This window comes from Kryptolebias marmoratus, linkage group LG5 (genome assembly GCF_001649575.2).
Source record: "Kryptolebias marmoratus isolate JLee-2015 linkage group LG5, ASM164957v2, whole genome shotgun sequence".
Classification (NCBI taxonomy): Eukaryota; Metazoa; Chordata; class Actinopteri; order Cyprinodontiformes; family Rivulidae; genus Kryptolebias; species Kryptolebias marmoratus.
In genome coordinates, this window is record NC_051434.1 from 18,666,651 (window position 1) to 18,686,745 (window position 20,095).

The 20,095-nt window shown below is 38.6% G+C and overlaps 1 protein-coding gene across 3 annotated transcripts in view; it reads left to right on the forward strand.

The window, feature by feature from the left end:
• Nucleotides 1–20,095, forward strand: part of slc66a2 (solute carrier family 66 member 2) — a 43,672-nt gene that overhangs the window by 16,647 nt on the left and 6,930 nt on the right. The window contains exon 5 of one of the 3 annotated variants that reach the window (XM_025006951.2): nucleotides 1,020–3,412. The exons of the other annotated variants lie outside the window; for them this stretch is intronic. Within the exon in view, the coding sequence (XP_024862719.1) occupies nucleotides 1,020–1,167 (148 nt within the window). The 3' untranslated portion in view covers nucleotides 1,168–3,412. Of the gene's footprint in view, nucleotides 1–1,019; nucleotides 3,413–20,095 lie in introns of those variants that run through there. 3 annotated transcript variants of the gene reach the window in all.

Sequence of the window (20,095 nt, forward strand, 5' to 3'; positions counted from 1 at the left end):
TATGGTTACGATTTGTGTTTAATTTTGTAGGAACCTTTTACATTGCAGGATTTTTATAACTGCCACCGTTTCTGAACATAAGAGACAAACTGGTTTTAAACTCTCAACAGAAAGAACGAACACATAGGAGTTCATTCAGTCTGGATGAAAACTCCTTTTTATCCCTTTCAGCCTTTTTCATTCAATGACAGCTATTCATATTTTCTTTGCTCACAGTATCAATTTTTCAGACTTGTGCCTCTCTGCAAATTCTCTCTACCACAAGAAGCCAAAAATTACCATCAAGGCTAGAAAAGCTGTGCTGATTTCCAAGAGTTAACTTCATTGCAGAAAACACTTGTTGGTAAAAATACACAGCATAAATTCTACTGAAATTTAACTACCGATTGGGTCTGAACAAGACTTCATTTGGGTCTGGATCTGGGATGCATTCCACCCTTTAAGGATCCCTACTGTAGACCAATAAACATCCAGAATAGTTTCTTATCAAACAAGCTACAATATTAGGTAAATGTTTTGAATTCTTTTTATGATTTTCATAATCAACTCAAACAAAGACAAATGTGGTGCACTGCTGGGATTCAAAATATTGACGACTGGTTTGTCCTTTTATGGGCTAAAGTAAAAACACGGGGACACAAAATGGTGAAGACCTTGACTTTGATAGTTTAGTATGTTAATGAAAGCACAATGATTACTAAACTCTGATGAATACATGTTTATCAGCAAGTGTTGGTGCCTTGATTGCCACATTCAGCGCAGTAAATCCAAAACATTATTAGCAACCGCAGCTAATTGTCTGCAGCTTTAATTAGCCATACGCAAAGTCAATTAGCCTTGAAGTGATTATAGCACCAGCTAAAATAGTTTAAACTCTGCCTGTAGTTTATAAGATGCAGCTTTTAGTACAGGGTAGAGTATAATGGATTATAACCATTTTAAAACCCCTTTTGATGTGTATCACATTCAGTGTTGTGCTGCAGTTAACCTGATGCTCTCTACATTTGGCTTGCTAACAGGTTGGACCTTTACCATACACACACATTACTACACACAGCTCTGAACTGCTCCGCTCGCACAGATCCAGACAGACCCAGCAGACGTGGCTTCATTTGGCTTCTGATCTACTGTTCAGAGGAATTCAGCAGGTTGTTGTCAAATCAGTAACAGCAAAGGAGGACGAAGCTTTCATCCTTTATGGTTTTACCGACAATAATTAGCGGCAGCACTGAGTTGTTTATGGATCTGAGCCAAATGAATGAGAAAAATCAGATTAAATGTGGCAGCAAAGATGTATTTGGCTGATTTCTAAATATTTTTAGCCGCTCCCATGCTGCTTTATTTATTCCATTGTATCATGTTTGTTAGCTTAAAATACAATTTTAAAGCAAAAATGTAGTTCTGATGTAATATGACTAATGAAATAGTAGTACTTGGAGTTTTCTTTTAAGTTATTAGCTACAGTAAGGGTTGAACCTGACTGTTCATCAAGCTAAAGCATGTAGACTAAAAAACTTTTTTGTCTAATCCCTTCCACTTGTTTTACACAACCACTGTACGCTGAGTACATTAAAGGCATATTCTGAAGTGGGGTTCTGTGTAAAAGTTATGAACAATTGATATCTTGCCTGTTGTAGTTCTTTGAAAGACCTCACTTTGGAGAAATAGTTTCCATCTGACAGGACTGATGAGCTGACAGCTAGTTCACACGCATTCACAGCAAAGTGACTCCAACTCCAAACTTAAAGATTTCCTTTTCATGTTTTATGATAACATGATTCCATAGACCTTTACATTTTACACTTACGCTCACAATATGTGAGTATTTACACACAAGTGCAAATAGCAGCAACAGCTAGCTGTAGCACTTCCAGTGCAGCCTAGGGTCTCCTATGGCAAAAAATTCACATTTTTATTACCTCCGCCAAGGAGGTTATGTTTTCATTAGTATCTGTCTCAAAAATATTACAAAATTACTCAAAACGTTTTGAACGGATTTCCATGAAGTTTTAAGGAAACATCAAACATGGTGCAAGGAACAAGTGATTCGATTTTGGTGATCTGGACAAAGTTCAAGGTCAAAGGTCAAGGTCAAAAAACAGCCCGTGCTCTAATTCTGCAGCTGTATAACAGGGATGTTAAACTCCACAGTTGGACACCGCTTAGAGTAAAGGGTGATCACCACTGAACTCAAGGTCATGGGGTCCAAGGTGAAAATCACAATTGACCTAGTGCTCAAATTATGCAACAGTGTAATGTAGGAATTAGCAATTTACTTTTGTCCTAACTGCATTTGGACTAGCCATTAGCTCATCAGTCTTGTCAGAAATTAATTTTCAGCCATTCCAAGATTCATCTACAACAAGTAAGATACTAATTCTTTGTCACGTTTCTACAAAACCCCACTTTTAAAATGGCTTGAATATCCCTTTATTCTGAACTGTTACTCAACAAATGGCATTACACGAACATAATCACAAACTGTTTGTCATTTACTGCGTTTTGTTTTTATCTTTACTGGTAGTTGTTGTTGAGATGATTATTTCTGGCAGACACTTGATCAGAAACTCCTTTACCGACCGTAACAACAACTAATGCAAAATCTACCTAAATGCTAGCAGAATTTAATTGATTTAAAAAAAAGAACAAACCTTTTTATCAGAAGGGTTTGTTTATCACTGTGGCAGCTTGCACACAGACTTGGCTCACCACCCAGGGCTCCAAGTAATTTAAGTTTGATTAAGTTTAAGGCAGTCAAATTGTTTGAGGTTTTGCTCTCATTTGAAAGATTTACTGCATCAGAAATGCAATCCCCATAACAAAGTTTATAACAACTAAATAGATCACACAGTCCAACCTGTTTTGTTTGTTGTAACTTTTTGTGACATAGTGCTATTCAGCTAGGTTCACAGCAAAGATGCCAAACTCCTTTTTCTTATATATTTTTTTTTTGCATAGTATCTATGATGTTAATATTATACATTGTTTTTCACACTGTAAGAGCAGTTGCAGAGTTAATATTTGAGTACTGAATAATTTGTCAAAAGCTACTGTGTGCAAAATGTCCTGTGCAGTTTTTCTATCTTTTCAAAGTCTCAGGGTCAGTTTTTGTACTTTGGCACCCTTATTTTAATTGTTTTTCCTCTGTAGTATTTCTGGAGTGTTTTCTTTTTGTTGTTTTGTTGTTGGTGTTGTTTATCTCAAAGGAAATAAGAAAACTGCTTGTTTAAAAATACTGTAAATATTGGGAAGTGATATAATAAGTCTGTTCGAGTCTGTTGACTTTTTGAAGATTTGCAGACGTCTGCACTTGCAGTATTTCTGTTGTAAACCTCAGCGTAGCAGAGGCATTGTATATGATTGAATATATGAATATAGATTGCATTGTCTGCCTGCGCTGTTCTTTATTCTAACAAAGAAGGAAGCCATGACAAAACAGGTTCTGTATAAGTTGTCGTGAAAATGGAAAAATGGGAGGTTGGGGGGAATTCGGTTTATTCTGAATAATTTTGTGTTTCTTCCTTCCTTCCTGTTTTGTTTCAAATGTGGCTTAGTCACATAATTTAAGATGAGTTTTGCGAAATGCTGACCACAAGGCAGATTTTCTAACAGTTTGTGCCTTGTTTAAACCCCTTTTGGACCTTAAACCATCTCACCTCTTTGCATATGCATTTAATGGGTGTTTCTTTTTCAACTTGCAGAATTCTGGGAGGGGAAAACCCAAACTTGGCTGTAATAGCTGCTGCAAAGAGACAGGTGTTTGACAATAATAGTTGACAACTGTGCAAAGGAAGAAATTCTCCTTTTGCTCACATTTTTACCCATATTGTCCACCGATGTTAGGAATTTACCATTAGGAAATTTACACTACTTCATCTGACACTTGGCATTGATCTTGGTTATGTAAGGCTTGGTTGCAGCTGCTTGGCCATGGAAACCCATTCCATGAAGCTCTCTACACTCTGTTCTTGAGCTAATCTGAGGGCAACATGAAGTTTGGAGGTTTGTAGCTACTGACTCAGCAGAATGTTGATGACCTCTGTGGTCTATGAGCCTCAGCATCCACTGAGCCCACTCTGTGATTTTACATGGCCGAGTTGCTTTCGTTTCCAATCTCTTCCGCTTTGTTATAACACCACTAACAGTTGACTGTGGAATATTTAGTAACAAGGAAATTTTATGACTGGACAGGTTGCATCCTATCACGGTACCACGCTGGAATTCACTGAGCTCCTGAGAGCGACTAATTCTTTCACAAATGTTTGTAGAAGTAGTCTGCATGCCTAGGTGCTTGATTTTATACACCTGTGGCTATGGAAGTAATTGGAACACCTAAATGGGTGAGTGCATTTCAAGTATTGTGCAATCAATCAAAATCAATCAAATTTTATTTGTATAGCACATTTCAGCAGCAAGGCATTTCTTCCTGGTTTTAGTGAGACCATGTTCTGAATGGTCATATGACCTAATGCCCACATGTGGTTTAGATGATTGTGATGACAGAGAAGAAAGTGAGGAAAATGTGGGTTTATTGCAGTTTTAAACCGTGACAGATGTAGAAACGCTAGCAAAAGGGGCTTCATTGCTGTTTTGGTTTCTAGAGCACAGAGTGATACTCAGCATGAGTAAACTAGGTTGTTACATCATTTTTTTTCTAAAAAGCTCTGTATGCCAAGTCCACTCAAAGTTACCAAAAACTGAGGTTTAAAAAAATCTGTTTTTCTCACCAAAAGCTCCAAAATCTCAGACGTTAAGTTGAAGTGGGAAAAAAAAATGCACACAATTGATAGGTTCTCGGGTAAATATAAGTATATACACATGAAGCTGTGTATAAGTGACCCGTCGGGACAGATGCAACATGTTGACGGATCCAGACCAGATGTGCATGATACCTCCTCTTTTGACAGAGGACACGCGATAGAAGAATTCTCTCTCTCACCTATTCAGTTCTAAAAGTCAGTCTGATGGAAATGTAAACAGAATTGATTCTCTGCTTGATTAATGATGAAGTTGTTTTCTTGATGAGTAATGTTTTATTTAAAGGGGCACTTCCAGCTGTGGCAGCTATGAGGGGGTTTGGACTGTCTCACACAGAGCAATGCTGTAATAACAATTATACTGTCTCTCTGACACGTGCCTTTAAGTTCGATGGCACATGTTGAGCTGGAAGTAAGTCACAACCACATATTTAGCTTACATGACAATTTGCTCTCCAACGTTTCATTTGGGCTCATTGTTGCAAGTTTAAAGCTGTAATCAGATGCTTTTATTTCACATGTATTTTTTATATATTTTTTTTTAAGACCATGCACTTATGCTATCGAAATGAACTCTCATAGCTTTCGGAGGCACCCACAGCTTCGATTGCATAACACTTTTTGTTTGAATGAATCTGATTGCAGCAGTATAATTATGACAGAATATAATAGAAATGTTGAAGTTGTTAAAAAGAAACTGTACGATCAAAGAGATGATGCCTGGGACTGTCCACAGCCATGCAGGCCTGATGAAAAGCTTTCTCTCAGTGTGTGTCCTGCCTCAGAGCATTCCCACCCCCTTCTCCCCGACCACCACCTTACACACACACACACACACACCTCTCCAGTCTTTTCTGCAGCAGACAGATAGCAGAGTTCCAGCAGGGCTGCCTGTCCACTTAACAGACTGCTTCCACACTGGGCCTTTCCACACCCTCTCTGTACCACGCCTGATTTATTCCTTATCTACAATGTCCACCAATGCTGTATAAAATATGTAGCTGTGAGAGGTCATCCTTGATTTGTGTCACATCAGCATGTCCAGTCCTCATGATATTTACAACCAGGTATTACAGATATACTATGTTAGAAAAGAAGTTAACAAACCTGCAGGCAACTTTGTAGACATTCTCCCAGTCAGAGGCACAGAAGTGAAGTGGAGTGAAATTTATTTATGTAGCACTTTTAAGCAACAAGAAGATTCAAAGTGCTTTACAACACAAAAACAACAACCAGGTACAGAATCAAATACAGAAATAAAGAGGCAGATGTATGCCATAAATATACAAAACACTAAATTCAGTGCGATAGATAGATAGATAGATATTCCCATGCAGATTAAACCCACTCCCCTCCCACCTGGAGAGTCATTAGGGTCTTTGTTTGCCTGGCTCACACAGAGATGCTTTGGTCACATGCATGAAAGCCTGAATTACAGTGAAAATGACTGGGCATCAGGCCTAATGCTTCACTGTAGGTTTTAGAAAGCTGAAATCTGTAAGTTCCTGTGTCTTTCTCGTTTGATGTAAATGGCTTCCTTCAGTTCCCTCTCAAACCATCTGTCTTTTCTGTCCAAAATATGAACATTTTGGTCCTGAAAAGAGTGCCTTTTATCCTTGACATGTAGGTGGACAGCTGAGTCCTGTTCTGAAAAGTTGTCTGTGAAGAGGTTACTATATATTTGATATTACAGAGTTGTATTTATGTTTGTTGAAGTATGTAGAAAAGCATTTTCTGACTCTTTTAAAAACAGCATTAACTAATAGCTGCCCTGAATATCTCTGGAAGATTTAATTTTGTTCCTAAACCAAGCCGAAATGAGAAACACCATTGCGTGCTCTCAATCTGTGTACTTTGTCCATTACTCATCTGAAGAAACTAAACAATGGCTTTAAACAGCTGAGGATATGCAGCGCTATTCAAATTAGGATTTAAGATTTTCTCAAATCTGCAGTGAGTTTGGTTATTAGAAAATATAACAATTTGGCTTGACCACAAATAGAAATACTACCAAACTATAAAATTTCTGAAGAAATTTTAAAGGGTGCCAATTTAGCTACTATTTGAAATTCAAAGATACATCAACTTTCTTCTCTGAAGCCCAACTGTAATTTGGCACACATTTCTGTAATAATCCTAGCTGACAAAATGCCAATGTTTGATATATAAACTGTGTAAGGAGTGTAAAGAGGACAAAGAAATGTTAGCGCTACTGCCAGTAGCTCATGAAGGTCACCATGGTAGCCACACATCTGTGTCTGTTACGTCCTAGTAGCACTCTTTAGGACAGGTAGACCAAAACACAGACTAGAAAAGGAGCCCCAGTAAATCAGTCATTGTGAAGTGACTGGTCATCAAACATGTAAAGTTTTGTGTCTACAGTGCTTTTATGTAGGAAATATGACAAATGAAAAGATTTCACTTCCCGTTTTGAGGAGAAAATTTAGAGCTCAGATACAAATGAAGTGTGCTCAGTAAAGTTTGTATTTTAATCTATTTTTCCCACAAATTGTGGTCTTCATATTGTTTCTTTGGTAAGTGTAAGAATTTTTAAAAATAATATTAAAAGGGTCATAAGATCAGACATTGTAAAAGTGAATGGATTATTTTCTCTCTTGTTGAAAATCTAAAAGCTGGTCAAGTATCAGAGATTAGGAGCTTTGCTGAACATCATTTCAGAGACACCTTGAAGCAGTAGAACATGAGTCTGTCTGACTTTGGTAGACTAAAAACAAACATTACTATTGAAAACTAAAAACAGCTGCCCAGGACTTAATGGGGAAAAGTTTAAGAATCCCCACCTTGAGATAAGCCTGTCGTGAAGTAATTTCAGCTGGTATTTAAATTATTCTGTCTGAGCACGGCAGATGAGAGAAAAGCTTTCTAGTACTTTCTCGTTGAATAGAAAAAGCCATTTCATTTTGATTTAGGAACTATAAAAAGGTTCTGTAATCAAGTGTATATGAACTATAGAGCTCCAAAGTTTTCTCAGTTCTTTAAAATCCTTAAAGAAAAAATATGATTACTCTGTTGGAAAAATTACAAAAAAAAGACAATGATAATAATAATATCACTGTCTGGAAATTATGTTTCTTCACCCATTAGGCACTAATGTTTTTCTATGGTAGGCCACACATGAGCTCAGCACAATGAAGTCGTTCATGGTGATAAAATAAAAAGTTGCAATGTCTGCTTGTGCATTTTGTGCGGAATTCACTACTAATAATGTAGATCTATATTATTTCCAGTCACCCATTTTGACCCCCCCCCTTTTTTTTTTTTACTTTAAGCACAAAGCCTTGCACAAAGAAATGTCTGTGTACCTGAAGTATCAAAAGAGCACCTACAGTATGTGAGACTTCACAAGACCCTTTTGGCTTTACTCATTTTTATGTTTTATCGGACCTGCACTGAACAAATATCCCGGCATCATCTGCTTGTATAATACAGACTGGTGATTGATCTCTGAATAATCCTTTTATACAATCATCTACTAGTCCATGACTAACCGTGCAATGTTTGAGTTGGCTCAAACATTGTACTGAAATACAGTGTTGGAAGGAGTAGTAGATTTATTTCGCTTTAACTGTAAGCTTTTTATTGTTGGGAGGACGTCATCTATCAATTAGTCAAGTGCAGCAACTCATTGGTCCAGTTCAGTCTCGGATGATTCAGTCACAAGTGGACAGCTTTAAACACGAGTGTTCACACCTGACATTAAAATCCACCTGGAGCGATCAGATCTCATTCATCCACTCTTCATGCATACAGCCACTTCACACAGGGGGCTGCTGGTGAGTAAGTAACAGGACATCCGCAGGTCTGCCGACATTTCTGGAAAATCACGAATACATCCACTCACCTGGACGATTTCATTATTGTGACACAAACACGGTTCAGAGTCACTGAAGTTGCACTTTTGTGGAGTTATTTACCCAACTCTTAGTAAGCCTAATTACCTGATTGAGAGGTCAAAAAAACCTTAGTGTCACAGCAAAGAAACTGAAGATTTTTACCCATAAAACTCCACCGCGGTGTGCTGCAGCCGTCAGCTGGTTTCATACAGCTTCACTGTGAACATAAGCACTGTGTTTAAGCAGGTGAGCATTTGTGACAGAACATCTCAGATTGCTGTGACTGACACAGCACATTCAGTTATACAGTGACCACAGTGGGTCCAAAACCAATCAGAACAAACTGTAAACCACAGAGGAATTCACCACAGTGCCCTGGTAATCAACTGATTGGTAAATTTCTGACCAATATTGTAGTTAATGGAGTTAAGTAAGATGCTAAACTAAGTTAAATCAATTAATTTCAATCAATTTTATTGCCCATAATGTTTCATAAAATGGAGACTTGTCTTTGATATCTTCATAAATACACATAAAACCAATTAATATGATGAAGATGCCCTCAGCGTGTATTGAAATTTCCATAAAAACAATTAAGTCTTTTGCTCTTGTTTTCACTATTCATTTTCTTCTTCTTCTTCTTCTTCTTCTTGTTTTTGTTTTTACACAATAGAGCATCTACGACACACCTTGTTTTGTGTCTTTAGTGTATTGCTGGGCATAACAGTACCGTTCAAAGGCCCAGCAGAGTTACTACAGGATTTTGGGCTGTTTTCTGTGTTTTGGTTTGGGTGAAACCGACATGGTTTTCTGGAAATGGTTTTGTTTTTGTGTGGACAAAGCCTGATTCTAGACTAATTTGCGTATTTAGACTTGTGCAGATATATTTGTTTTAGAAGTGCAAATTACAATGTAACACCATAATCTTCAGTTTCAATATGTTAGGTAAGTTTCACGAATTTTTTAAAGAAATATCTTTGAGACTAATTTGTTGTTGTTTTTTTCTCCCTTTATAAAATAAAACACTCCTAAAAGTTGTATAAATTCCGTTTTTTGACCAGCTGAAATTCAGTCTTGTTCTTAAACATTTTGGCAGTCATATCTGTTTGACCCAAATTTGATTAACATGCTTTGACATCACATTAGAAATCAATTTGAAGGTTTATTTTAATGTTCAAAGTCAAAATAACTTCCAAATGCTGTAAACCTCACTCAGCTTGAAACGTGACGTTCAGTGCTGGTGGCTTTGTGTTGTTTTCTTCCTGCTGCAGGTACAGAAATCATACTGTAGGACGTTGTCATTTCCAGGTCTGTTTATTGTTTGTGTCCTCTCCTCCCCGTGAGCAAAACCTGTTGAGTCTGACAGGCTGTTGCTAGGTTACTTTACCTCAGCGCACCATTCATAGAGTCTGGTCTGTTTGTGTGTGTGTGTGCGAGAAAATGAAGCTACAACCTACAAAGTGAAGATGCTGCACTTTCAAACTTCCAATTCTATGAAGATTAGACCTCGAGTTTCGGAGATACAAACAGGTTTGCTTTTGTGTTTTGCTCTAATTGCTTTGAAATGAGAGGTGAGCGTTAGGAAATTGTTGAACGCGGGTAGGAAAAAAGGTACAAGTGCAGAAGTAAAATCACTGTAGAGTCTTCTGTAAGTGTCTGGAATTTACTCCGATTTTTACAAAGTAACAAAAAAGCGAGACAGCAATCAGATTCAATCCAGCACTCCATTTAAATAAAACCTCATGCTGACTTTCTTCTAACTAATGGACTAGTCACCATCCACCCACCCCTTCACTGCCTGCAAATCATTTTAAGTGATAACTTTCAGTGCATGAATTTTTAGGCTTGCAGCAGGAAGCTTTTCCACCCTCCTAAGGTGGCAGGAAATGGAGTCCAGTGAGGAGTTAGAGAGAATTATACTGGGTGTCCTCATTATGTATACACTCCACCAAAACACCCTGTCAGACAGGCAGCAGCAGAGAAGGTTTTTTAATGAAATATGAATGAAGTTCAGGGGGTAGGTGACAGGTCCTTCCTTTTCCCAAGAGGACAAAGCTAAAGGAATTTGGGTTTTATCTGGTGTTAATTCAGCGGCAGGTTCTCTGTTATCCTCACTGATGCTGTGTGACAACAGTACCTGCCCTGTGACCAGAATGGGTCTTTTGAGGTTTGCGAAAGTGCCACTCATACATTGTGTGTGGAGTGGTAGTCTTGTTGTCTGTCCCAGAAACTGACGGAAACTGTTTCTAACGTTCTCTTTTCTGACACACAAAGTGTTAGAAAAGAGAAAACGAGAAACAGTTTGTGTTGGACGTATTAGAAGCCAAAAGAAATTCACGAAAATGTGTATGTCTGTGTTTCAGAATCAGAGACTGAGAATAGAGGTAGGACTAAGTAAACTTCTGTACTCTTTACATGTCGGACTGTACATGCACTTTTTGTCACATCATACCTTCGTGTTACCATTTCATGCTTCACACAGACAAATACTGTCTGACTGATAAAGTTCTTGTCTGACTCTGAAGTTATCACACACGTTGTTATGATGATTTTAAGTATCTAACAGTCTCAGCTAAAGGCGTCATTTCCAAGCCCAGAGTTGTTCAGCTCCAACTCGCAGTGTCCTCTCCCACCGAAGCAGACACGGAAAACTAAAATGGCTTTATTTAGCATTCTAACACATCTTCTCCTTGAACCACAACACATTAAATCTGCAATTTTAGCACTTTATTTTAAGTTTCTCTCCAGGCTAAGGGCTTCAAATCCACTTCATGCACAGACCTCCCACTTGACCTCCCTCATTTTGCTGTTGATTGGCTGTCTGTCCGACAAGCTCGTCAGATAACCAATCAGTTCCTGAAATACGAAATGACGTGTATGTGGGGGGGGGGGAGTCACGAGTCCCACTGTTCTCCCAAGAATTGATGACACTTTGAGCATGTGCATTTGGACTTTTCCAAACAGTGCATTGTCAGAGAGCAGCCTGCCTCATATTCATTCCAATTGAAAACCAGCAAAACTGAGATTTATAAATGTGTACTAAACTGAGTATAGCAAATGAAGTGCACATTTTAGATAATCTGACTCTGCCTCTAATGACTTAATGCCACTAACGCCTCTTCTACTTATAATGACAGCAGTGGTGGATTTACTAAAATGGAAAATGTACCGTCTATGGCGTGATTTTCTACAAAGGGGCATTCGGTTTCAATTTAGCTGTTTCTTTGGTAATGCACATCTTATAGCATTTCATGACCACTTTGGGACATCAGTCTATTCAAGCTCTTTACCTGCTTGTTCCTGTTCAGGGTCACAAAGTGGGATACACCCTGGACATGTCCCTGGTCCCATTAATGTGGGACAGCCTTGTGAATTTGTGAAAATACCTGAGGTGTAAGGTACTCTTGGTTGTTGCTCTCCGTTTTTTTTTTGTTTGTTTTTTGTTTTTGTTGCTTTTTTAACTTTTCTTTTTATTCACATAATTTTTTTTGACCATCTTCCTAGTTTGTAACCTAACCTAGTCACTAAATTAGTTGCCATGAAAACATGGAGAAAAAAAGTATTTTGTGTATTTCACCACATAGTCGTACTTTCTTAAATTTATAAACATAATTTTGATTTTTATTAAAGAAGTAACGCCAAAAGATCCCAGAAAATGATAGAATTTTTTTTTTTTAAAGGGTGGCGGTGGGAGCATCTGAAGGGCAGTTGGACTCTTTCCTCAGACTCCCATCTAATTATGTTGCACAGATCTTGTTACTTCTTGATAAAAAAGCACATTTACCAGCTGTAGATAAACACCTGTGGATTTGTTCCCTCAGCACTGAAAAGTGATGCAAAGAGCTTGTGAACCATGCAACAGTACATGTCAAGTTGGGAATGAAAATGCATTGCCAAAATGTATTGCTTTGACCTCACTAGAAAAATGTTCTGAGGATGAGGAAAGGAAAGGGAGGGAAGCCATAAAATGGAAGATGTTGTCAAATTGAGTGGTTGTTCTTGCTTCCCTTTTGGCTCTCTCATATATCAGTTTGAAGCTACTGGAGAAATTTCTCAGGGTGGGGTGGGTTTGTTGTGATGACAAAGATGATGTCTTCAACGAGTTGAATTAATAGAAATTATAGAAAAATGTTCCAGTGATTGGGGGTAGGGTTTTCTCACTAAGATCCATCTATCTATGATAACACAAGTGAGACAGCCTCATTTAACAAAGCAATTCAATTCAACACGGTTCAATTCAAGAATCTTTATTATTCCCTAGGGGAAAATTGTTTTACAGCCAGTAGTCAAAAAATTAATATAATAATCATTTTCAAAAGACTCGAATGCACCGCTTTGCCTATATAAATGGTGGCTATGCTTTCTGTTTTTAATATTATATTTTCTAAATTTATAGCTTCCTCAACTAATTTATTGGGGGGGACAATCTCCATTGTTTCAAAATTTGGAGGGCCCTCTGACCTGCTTGTGTATTACTGTAATATTAAACACAGGTTTTTAGAGCTGTTTTTCTTTTTTACTTTTCAGATCAGTTTCCATAAGCTTAAACTAAATAGGAAAAAAGAATATTTTTTGGCTCCTTTGTAACTCATTCACCCCTAAAGAAAGAACAGAAAAGTAGCATTAGGTTTTTTTTTATTATAGACCATGTGTTGATATAAAAAAGCAGTATTGAGGCTTAATTGTGTCGTTGATTTGCTTTGGAAAAGGCTTATTCGTTACCATAATTGGCAATGAATTTTCAGATCTTAATAAGTTTCTTTAATGGAGTCTTCTTGTAATAAATTCTTTTTCACAGCTTTTAGGATTTCCCTTCAGTCTTTGAAGCTAGTTGAAAGTAGATTTAAAGTCCAAGTGAAGCCACTGCAGTCTGTGTTACAGTAAATATTTGTAAGGACATATTTTATGGGGGTCATTAAACATAGTAGTGGAAGGTTTGTGTGTATGGGTTCCTAAAGGATAAGGTGGTGTTTTTTTGTGTGTTAGTAGTTTTCAGGCTGCTGCTATAATTAGTTGGTCCAGAGGCTCGAGAGCCAGAGGTACATACTGATACTGTTGCTGATACTGACCATCTTGCCATAAATAAAACACAACAACAAACAAAACGGAAAAAAGGGACATGCCGACAGCCAACTGCAGCCTTATAAAGATTGCAGTCTTCAGTTGCATCCCAGAATGCTAGATAACAGAGCCAGCACCTTATTTAGCCTGCAGGCTGCTGTCTGCACACACAGCCATGTGCTACGACAGATCTGGACTGACTACTGATCCTGCGGGCCAATCGCCCAAGTGACCTGGCACATTGTGATGCTGTGTGTAGCGAGTCTGCAGAGCTGAGCTCCAGTACGGCTGTGGATTGGTTCAACAGGAGAACCTTCAGATCATCCGTCCAACCCATCACCCCTCCATCATCTCCGATCACTCAGGACTCCCGCAGGTGACAGATGAACATGAAATTTCATACTGTTTCCTTCAGGGTAAAAGTCTTGCAGAGATTCAGTGATGGAGTAAAAGCAGTTTGTGAAGGAATGTCTTTAGCTGCATGACATGTAGTCCATCCATCCATTCATTTTCTTTAACTGCTTCTCCTTTCTGAGTCAAAGGAAGCTGGTGCTCGTCTCCAGGAGTCATTGTGTGAGAGGCAGGGACATCCTGGACAGGTCCTTCAAAGAGATACAAATTACACAAACAACCATTCACGCTCTCCCCCACACCTAGAGACAAGTTTTAGAATTACCAATGAACCTAACATGCACGATTTTAGTCTGTGGGAGGAAACCGTACTACCCGGAGAAAACCCACTGAAAACACGCACAAAGAAAAAATGCAAACTCCACACTGTGACCTTCTCGCTGGTGACAGTGAGAAGGTCTGAAGAGCCACCCCATGATGTGTAGTTATCCTGCTAAACAAATAACAGTTTTGAGAAAAGACTAGAAACAACAAAAACCAAGTAAGAGAAAATGATTAAAGTAAAATAAAATAAAAATACGAAGTTTAAAAACTCCCTTAAATAACTAAAGGTTATATGCGCTAATTAAGATGAAGGCTCTAAATGACAGTTGTTTGCCTGTACGTAACGCACATAAAGCAGCAGTTTGCTTTATTTTATTTTATTTTATCAAGACTGAATGAGATAAAACTGGAGGGTTCAATTAATTTCAATTCAGTTTATTTATGTAGCACCAAGTCACAATAAAGGTCGTCTCAGGGCACTGTACAACAACATTTACATACGTTATAAAGAGACAGTTAGTAAAAGTTAGCTATCCAAGGAAGCCAGAAAATTGCGTTGAATCTTTACTTTGCCACAGTCTCCCATCCTGAGCAGCACATTGGTGACAGTGGAAAGGAAAAACTCCCTTTCAACAGGAAGAAACCTCCAGCAGTACCAGAACCAGAACCAGACTCAGGACGAGTGGCCATCTGCTTCGACCGGCTGGAGTTTGAGAGGACAGGAAAGAGAGACAGACAAACACAGAATGACTGGAACAGGTGGAGATTCTATTGGAAGAAAGACAAAGAAAAACACGTTAATGATATAAATAATTACAAATACAACCACGGAGAGTAGAGAGAGTAAAGACAGAGTGAGGAAATGTGGTCAGTTTGTCCTCTAGCAGTCTAAAGCATAAATTACCTACTCTTTTTAGAGGAAATTACCAGTGTGAAACTGGCGTTCCTGTGATGGGCTCTCGATACATCACACTTCCAAGTGATCACGGAAAATGCCGAAAAGACCCTAGTAAATTTTTCAGTCTTATATTATTAATTTAAAATTTGTGTAAATTTTTTAAAATGCGAGGCTCTGAAAACAAGCACCTTTTGTGACTTTCTTTTTTTTAATTTGTTAGCTTCAAAACACTTCATTTCCCCTTTAACATAAGATATATGAATGCAACCAACATTGTCTTGTTTTGTTGATAGAATGTGTCCTGACCCACTTAACAACAAAAACGGTATGAATGAATAGGCAATCTCAAACTTTCAATAATATTACTCTAAAAATAATTGCTTCACCTAAAACATTCTCAAATTGCTTGAAGTTCAGTCCAGTTTGTTAAACTTTTAGTGTAGGATTCCTTTAGTAAATGTATGTAGAGGGACCTCACCTGAGCAGCTCTAGTCCCCAACCTCTGTTCCTACAACTGAGCTCAGCCTGCTTTCTACCTCAACTTTTCCATGTCTCAGAGATGGTGACAAACAAGTAGCCAGGCATGTTCACACCCTGTTTGCACAATCTTTTCTGAGTTACCTCTTATTAAGGAGCCAGCAGAGGTATTGATCAAACACCAGTCCTGCCTCTCTCATCATTACCTGTAGGTACACATCGTCAAAACTGAGACAGCCGCCGCAGAGGAGCGGAGGGTGGGAGGATGGGAGGGGAGGGTTTCTTTCCACAGAGCTAACAATCTCCTTACTGAGAGAGACGAGTGTGAGAGAGGTAAGATAGAGAGAAGGCAAAAGCAAACAGTTATAGAAAGGTGAGAGGTAGCAGAGGGAGATGGAGCAAGGATGTATGGGTGGAAGAAAAGGGAGACTTGCTCTAGAGAGTAAGCTTTATGATGAAAGTGAAAAAAAAAGTGAAAATGCAGCCAGGAAAAGAATCAAAAGGGAGTGCAAGGAAAATGGCAAGACTGGAACAGACAGTTGTGTTTGCAGTCAGTCCAACTGGGAAGATCGCCTCGTCTTCCTATTTGACTTCTTTTAGGTAGAAAGGTGTATGAATATGACAACACAAACACTTCTCCTTTCTTTAATATCACCTCCTACTGGAGCCAAAGATTACGCTGTAATAATTATTTCAGATTGCCCTGGAACATTACCAAAATTTAGTGTGGAGTTAACAAATTTGCTCAATTCCCTATCAAATAGAAGTTATGATCTGACTGTGTAAGGTTAGCTTGGATGTGATCTCCCCAAAAGACACTGTCAGCCTACAGTTCACCTAAATTAAGTTTCCTGAGATCACTCAGTTCGTTCTGTTATGCTTCATACAAAGCAGTTGCAGAACGTTGTGTGTACCTTTTGTATTTTGGGCTAATGTACTGTGAAGGTCTGACTGATGGACTGTCAGAGTATTGTGTTATTCAGAACAGCCAGCAGGTGTTTACCTTTTTGTTGCATCAATCTATGAAATGTATAAATTATCTAATTATCTAACTTTAACTTTTAACTTTAACTTGAATTCGTACCTTAACCATTTTTTAGCTCTTCTAAGTCTGAGGCCATGGTTCTCAATGGAAAAAAATCTGGAATGCTCCATTTTGGTCAGGGGTAAGTTTTTTGTTTCAGGCAGAGGAGTTCACATATCTGAGTGTTTTTCACAAGTAATGGCAGGATAGAGCAGAAGATGACTTGACGGATCGATGGATCAGGGCCTTGTCTGCAGGATGAGGAGGACAAAACTCCACTCTGTTCAGGCGACGAAGGCGATGAGCTGAAAGGCAGAGTTCTTGATTTACTGGTTCATCTTCGTTCCAACCCTCACTCGTGGTCATGAGGTATGGATCATGACCAAAAGAAGTCTCTGAAAAACATCTGATAAGGATTCTTCTTGGGCGCATTCCCTCTGAAGGTTTTTGAACAGTGCGCTGATAACAAGCCAATGATCCCTCTCCTCTTCAGGACGGAGGACGTGGCAACTGTTGTTTCCCAAAAAAGGTTTTCAAATTTTGATTTATCTGACAACAGAACGGTTCATTTTAAATGAGCTTTGGCCCCGAGAACATGGTGGCGTTTGTGAATGGTTTCCATATATGGCTTCTTTTTTTTGCAAATTAGAGCTTTAACCATCATCTGTGGATGGAACAGTGAGCTGTGTTTACAGACAATGACCTGTGGAAGTGTTCCTGAGTTCATGCAGTGATGTCCAGAACAGAATCAGATTTGGTTTTAATGCAGTGGCCCCTGAGGGCCCCAAGATCACAGCATCTAATATTGACTTTCAGTCTTTTGTCTTTTCAGCTCAGAGATTTCTCCAGATTCTTGAAATCTTTTAATATTATGAACTGTAGATGATGAAATAGAGGAACATTATTTTGAAATTGTGCCACTAATTTTAGACAGTTTTTCACAGACAGGTGAACCTCTTCCCATCTTTACTTCTGAGAGGTTCAGCCTCTAAAATGCTCTTTTTATCCCCAGTCCTCTTACTGATCTGTTGCTAATTAATTAGTTGCAAAAATTCTCAGCTGTTTTTTTTTGTACCACTACCCTGCACAGCCTTTTGTTGCCAATCTCAACTTTTTTAAGATGTTGCTGCCATCAAATTCAAAATTGCGTTATTGTTTTCTAAAATGATACAATTTCTTAGTTTAAACATTTCATATGTTTATTATGTTCCATTGTGAATAACATCTGGGTTTATTGCAAGTCATTGTGTTCTGTTTTGTTTTATGTTTTACACAATGTCCCAACTTTTTCAGAATTGCAGTTGTATATCTTCAAGGATTTGAAGGAAATTCAGTCGGATAATTGTTTAAACCTTCATTCGGTATTGATTATGAGCTTGAATGTGTCGGGCTTCATCTGATTTGGCTCAGCAGGTGACATTGATTGAACTGTGCACTTGCTCCACAGTAATCACTTACAGCAGTTTGTAATGTCTGGAAAGTCTGAGATGTCACAATCTGGTTAAAGATTAGAAAAACAACATAACAAGCTACAATCAGGTGCTGCGCTTCAGGTGCCAGAGTTGGGTTTGACACTCCCGAAGTTCTCAAAAGATGGAGAGAAGTAGAGAAGCTCTTGTAACTTTGGATCAATTTGACCCGAAAGCCTTGGGAGGGTTAAGAATTACACAATTGTTAGTGAAGAGTACGCATTTAATAGGATATTCCAATGATTTTAAGTTGGGTTTCTGTAGAAAAGTTGTGAATAATTAATGTAGATATTAATTGTGTTGACAGGTTTTTAATCACTTCACTTTGGAAAAATGGTTCAGGTTCGACAAACCTAATGAACTAACTGCTAATCCAAATGGAGCTGAGACTGAAGCAGATTGCTGCTGTCTTAACTCAGCTCTGAACTTAAAAATGTCATAGCGGTTTATGCAAACCCTTTTTTGGAAAGCTTTCCACCACCAGTAGTTTTGCATTACAGGAACTTACATGAAATGCAAGCTGCAGCACTCCTAGCAGGAGTTTGATGTTTCTACTAAAATAACCTTATAAACTGAAACTGATGGAGATGTAAAGGTTTATAGTGTTTTCCTGAACCACTGTAAAAGTTTGAAGTTGTTTTAGGACTGCAAAATTTGCCTTGGAAGTCAGCCCACTTGGACTGTATCGTCTAATAACTAAACTGAAGGAATCCACTTCCAAAGCAAATTTTGCTGTCTTAAAACAACTTCAGTCTTCAAAATGTCAGAGTGCTTTATATGTATGTTATTTTTTTATCCTTCACTTCACTGTCAACTTTACATTACCCAGTTATTCTGGCAAAAATCTAGAATTCCTTCCCAAAGTGACCCCTGGTTCCTCTGGAAGTGTTACATCTTGCTTCTGTTACCACTGTCTGCTTGTAAATGACCACAGAATTCCAAGCGCTAATGTCGGTCAGCCGTTCTCTGCCGGCCCCTTCTCTCAAGCGCGGTGGTTCACTTAGGGACAGCTGGCCAACATTAGCTCTCCTGTTTTGGGTCAGCCGTGAGCTAGACGCCGCTAACTCCGCGGAACTAACTTCACTGCAGTCGCAAACCAGTTTCCTACCCTCAAAACATGTGAGGAGAGCTGCAGATGAGGGACAATCCAGAAATGGTCATGAATGTCAGTTTAGAAGCTATCAAAGTTCTCAAATAAAGCACCTTTTGAGAATGTCAATGTTTGTTGGTAATTATCTTACAAAACTAGTAAGTGTTTTTGGTTTATATATTAAAAGTTATGGTTTTTTATTGATTTTAGTAAAAAAAAAATATCGCAACTTTTAGGAAAATGCCCTGCAAAATCAGGCATTTTAGCCCGCAACAATCACCAAAAATGCCAATGAAATCCTGGAGGGACTGACTATGAAAGTTCTGGAGATTGGAGTTGTTTTAAAACAGCAGTGATCCACTTTATTTCTAGTTTGAACAAGCTGTTTGCGCGCTTTCACACCAGAGCTGTTCGGTCCGTTTTAAATGGACCAGAGTCCGTTTCTTTGAATAATCCACTCTGTTTAGTCAGGTGTGAAAGCTCATTCAAACCCTGGTGCGGCCCAAACAAGCGAACTTGTTTGCAATTGAACCCAGGGTCGGTTCACTTGCAGTGTGAATGCAAACAGGCTATACAGTTACCCAAAGAGAGGAAGTGGTCACATTGTAGTCTCTCACTCTCTGCTGTCTTTTTCATCTTGTATACAGAGCAACATGCTGGATAGCCTGTTGCCTCGCCCATTCCAGAGGGACGGAGCACTTCCTTCACATGATGTCAGTAGTTTTCTATGTGTAGCAGGAGACGGATTTAAGTGTTTCAAGCAAGTGTTTCAGCAGGTGTAGTGTAACTT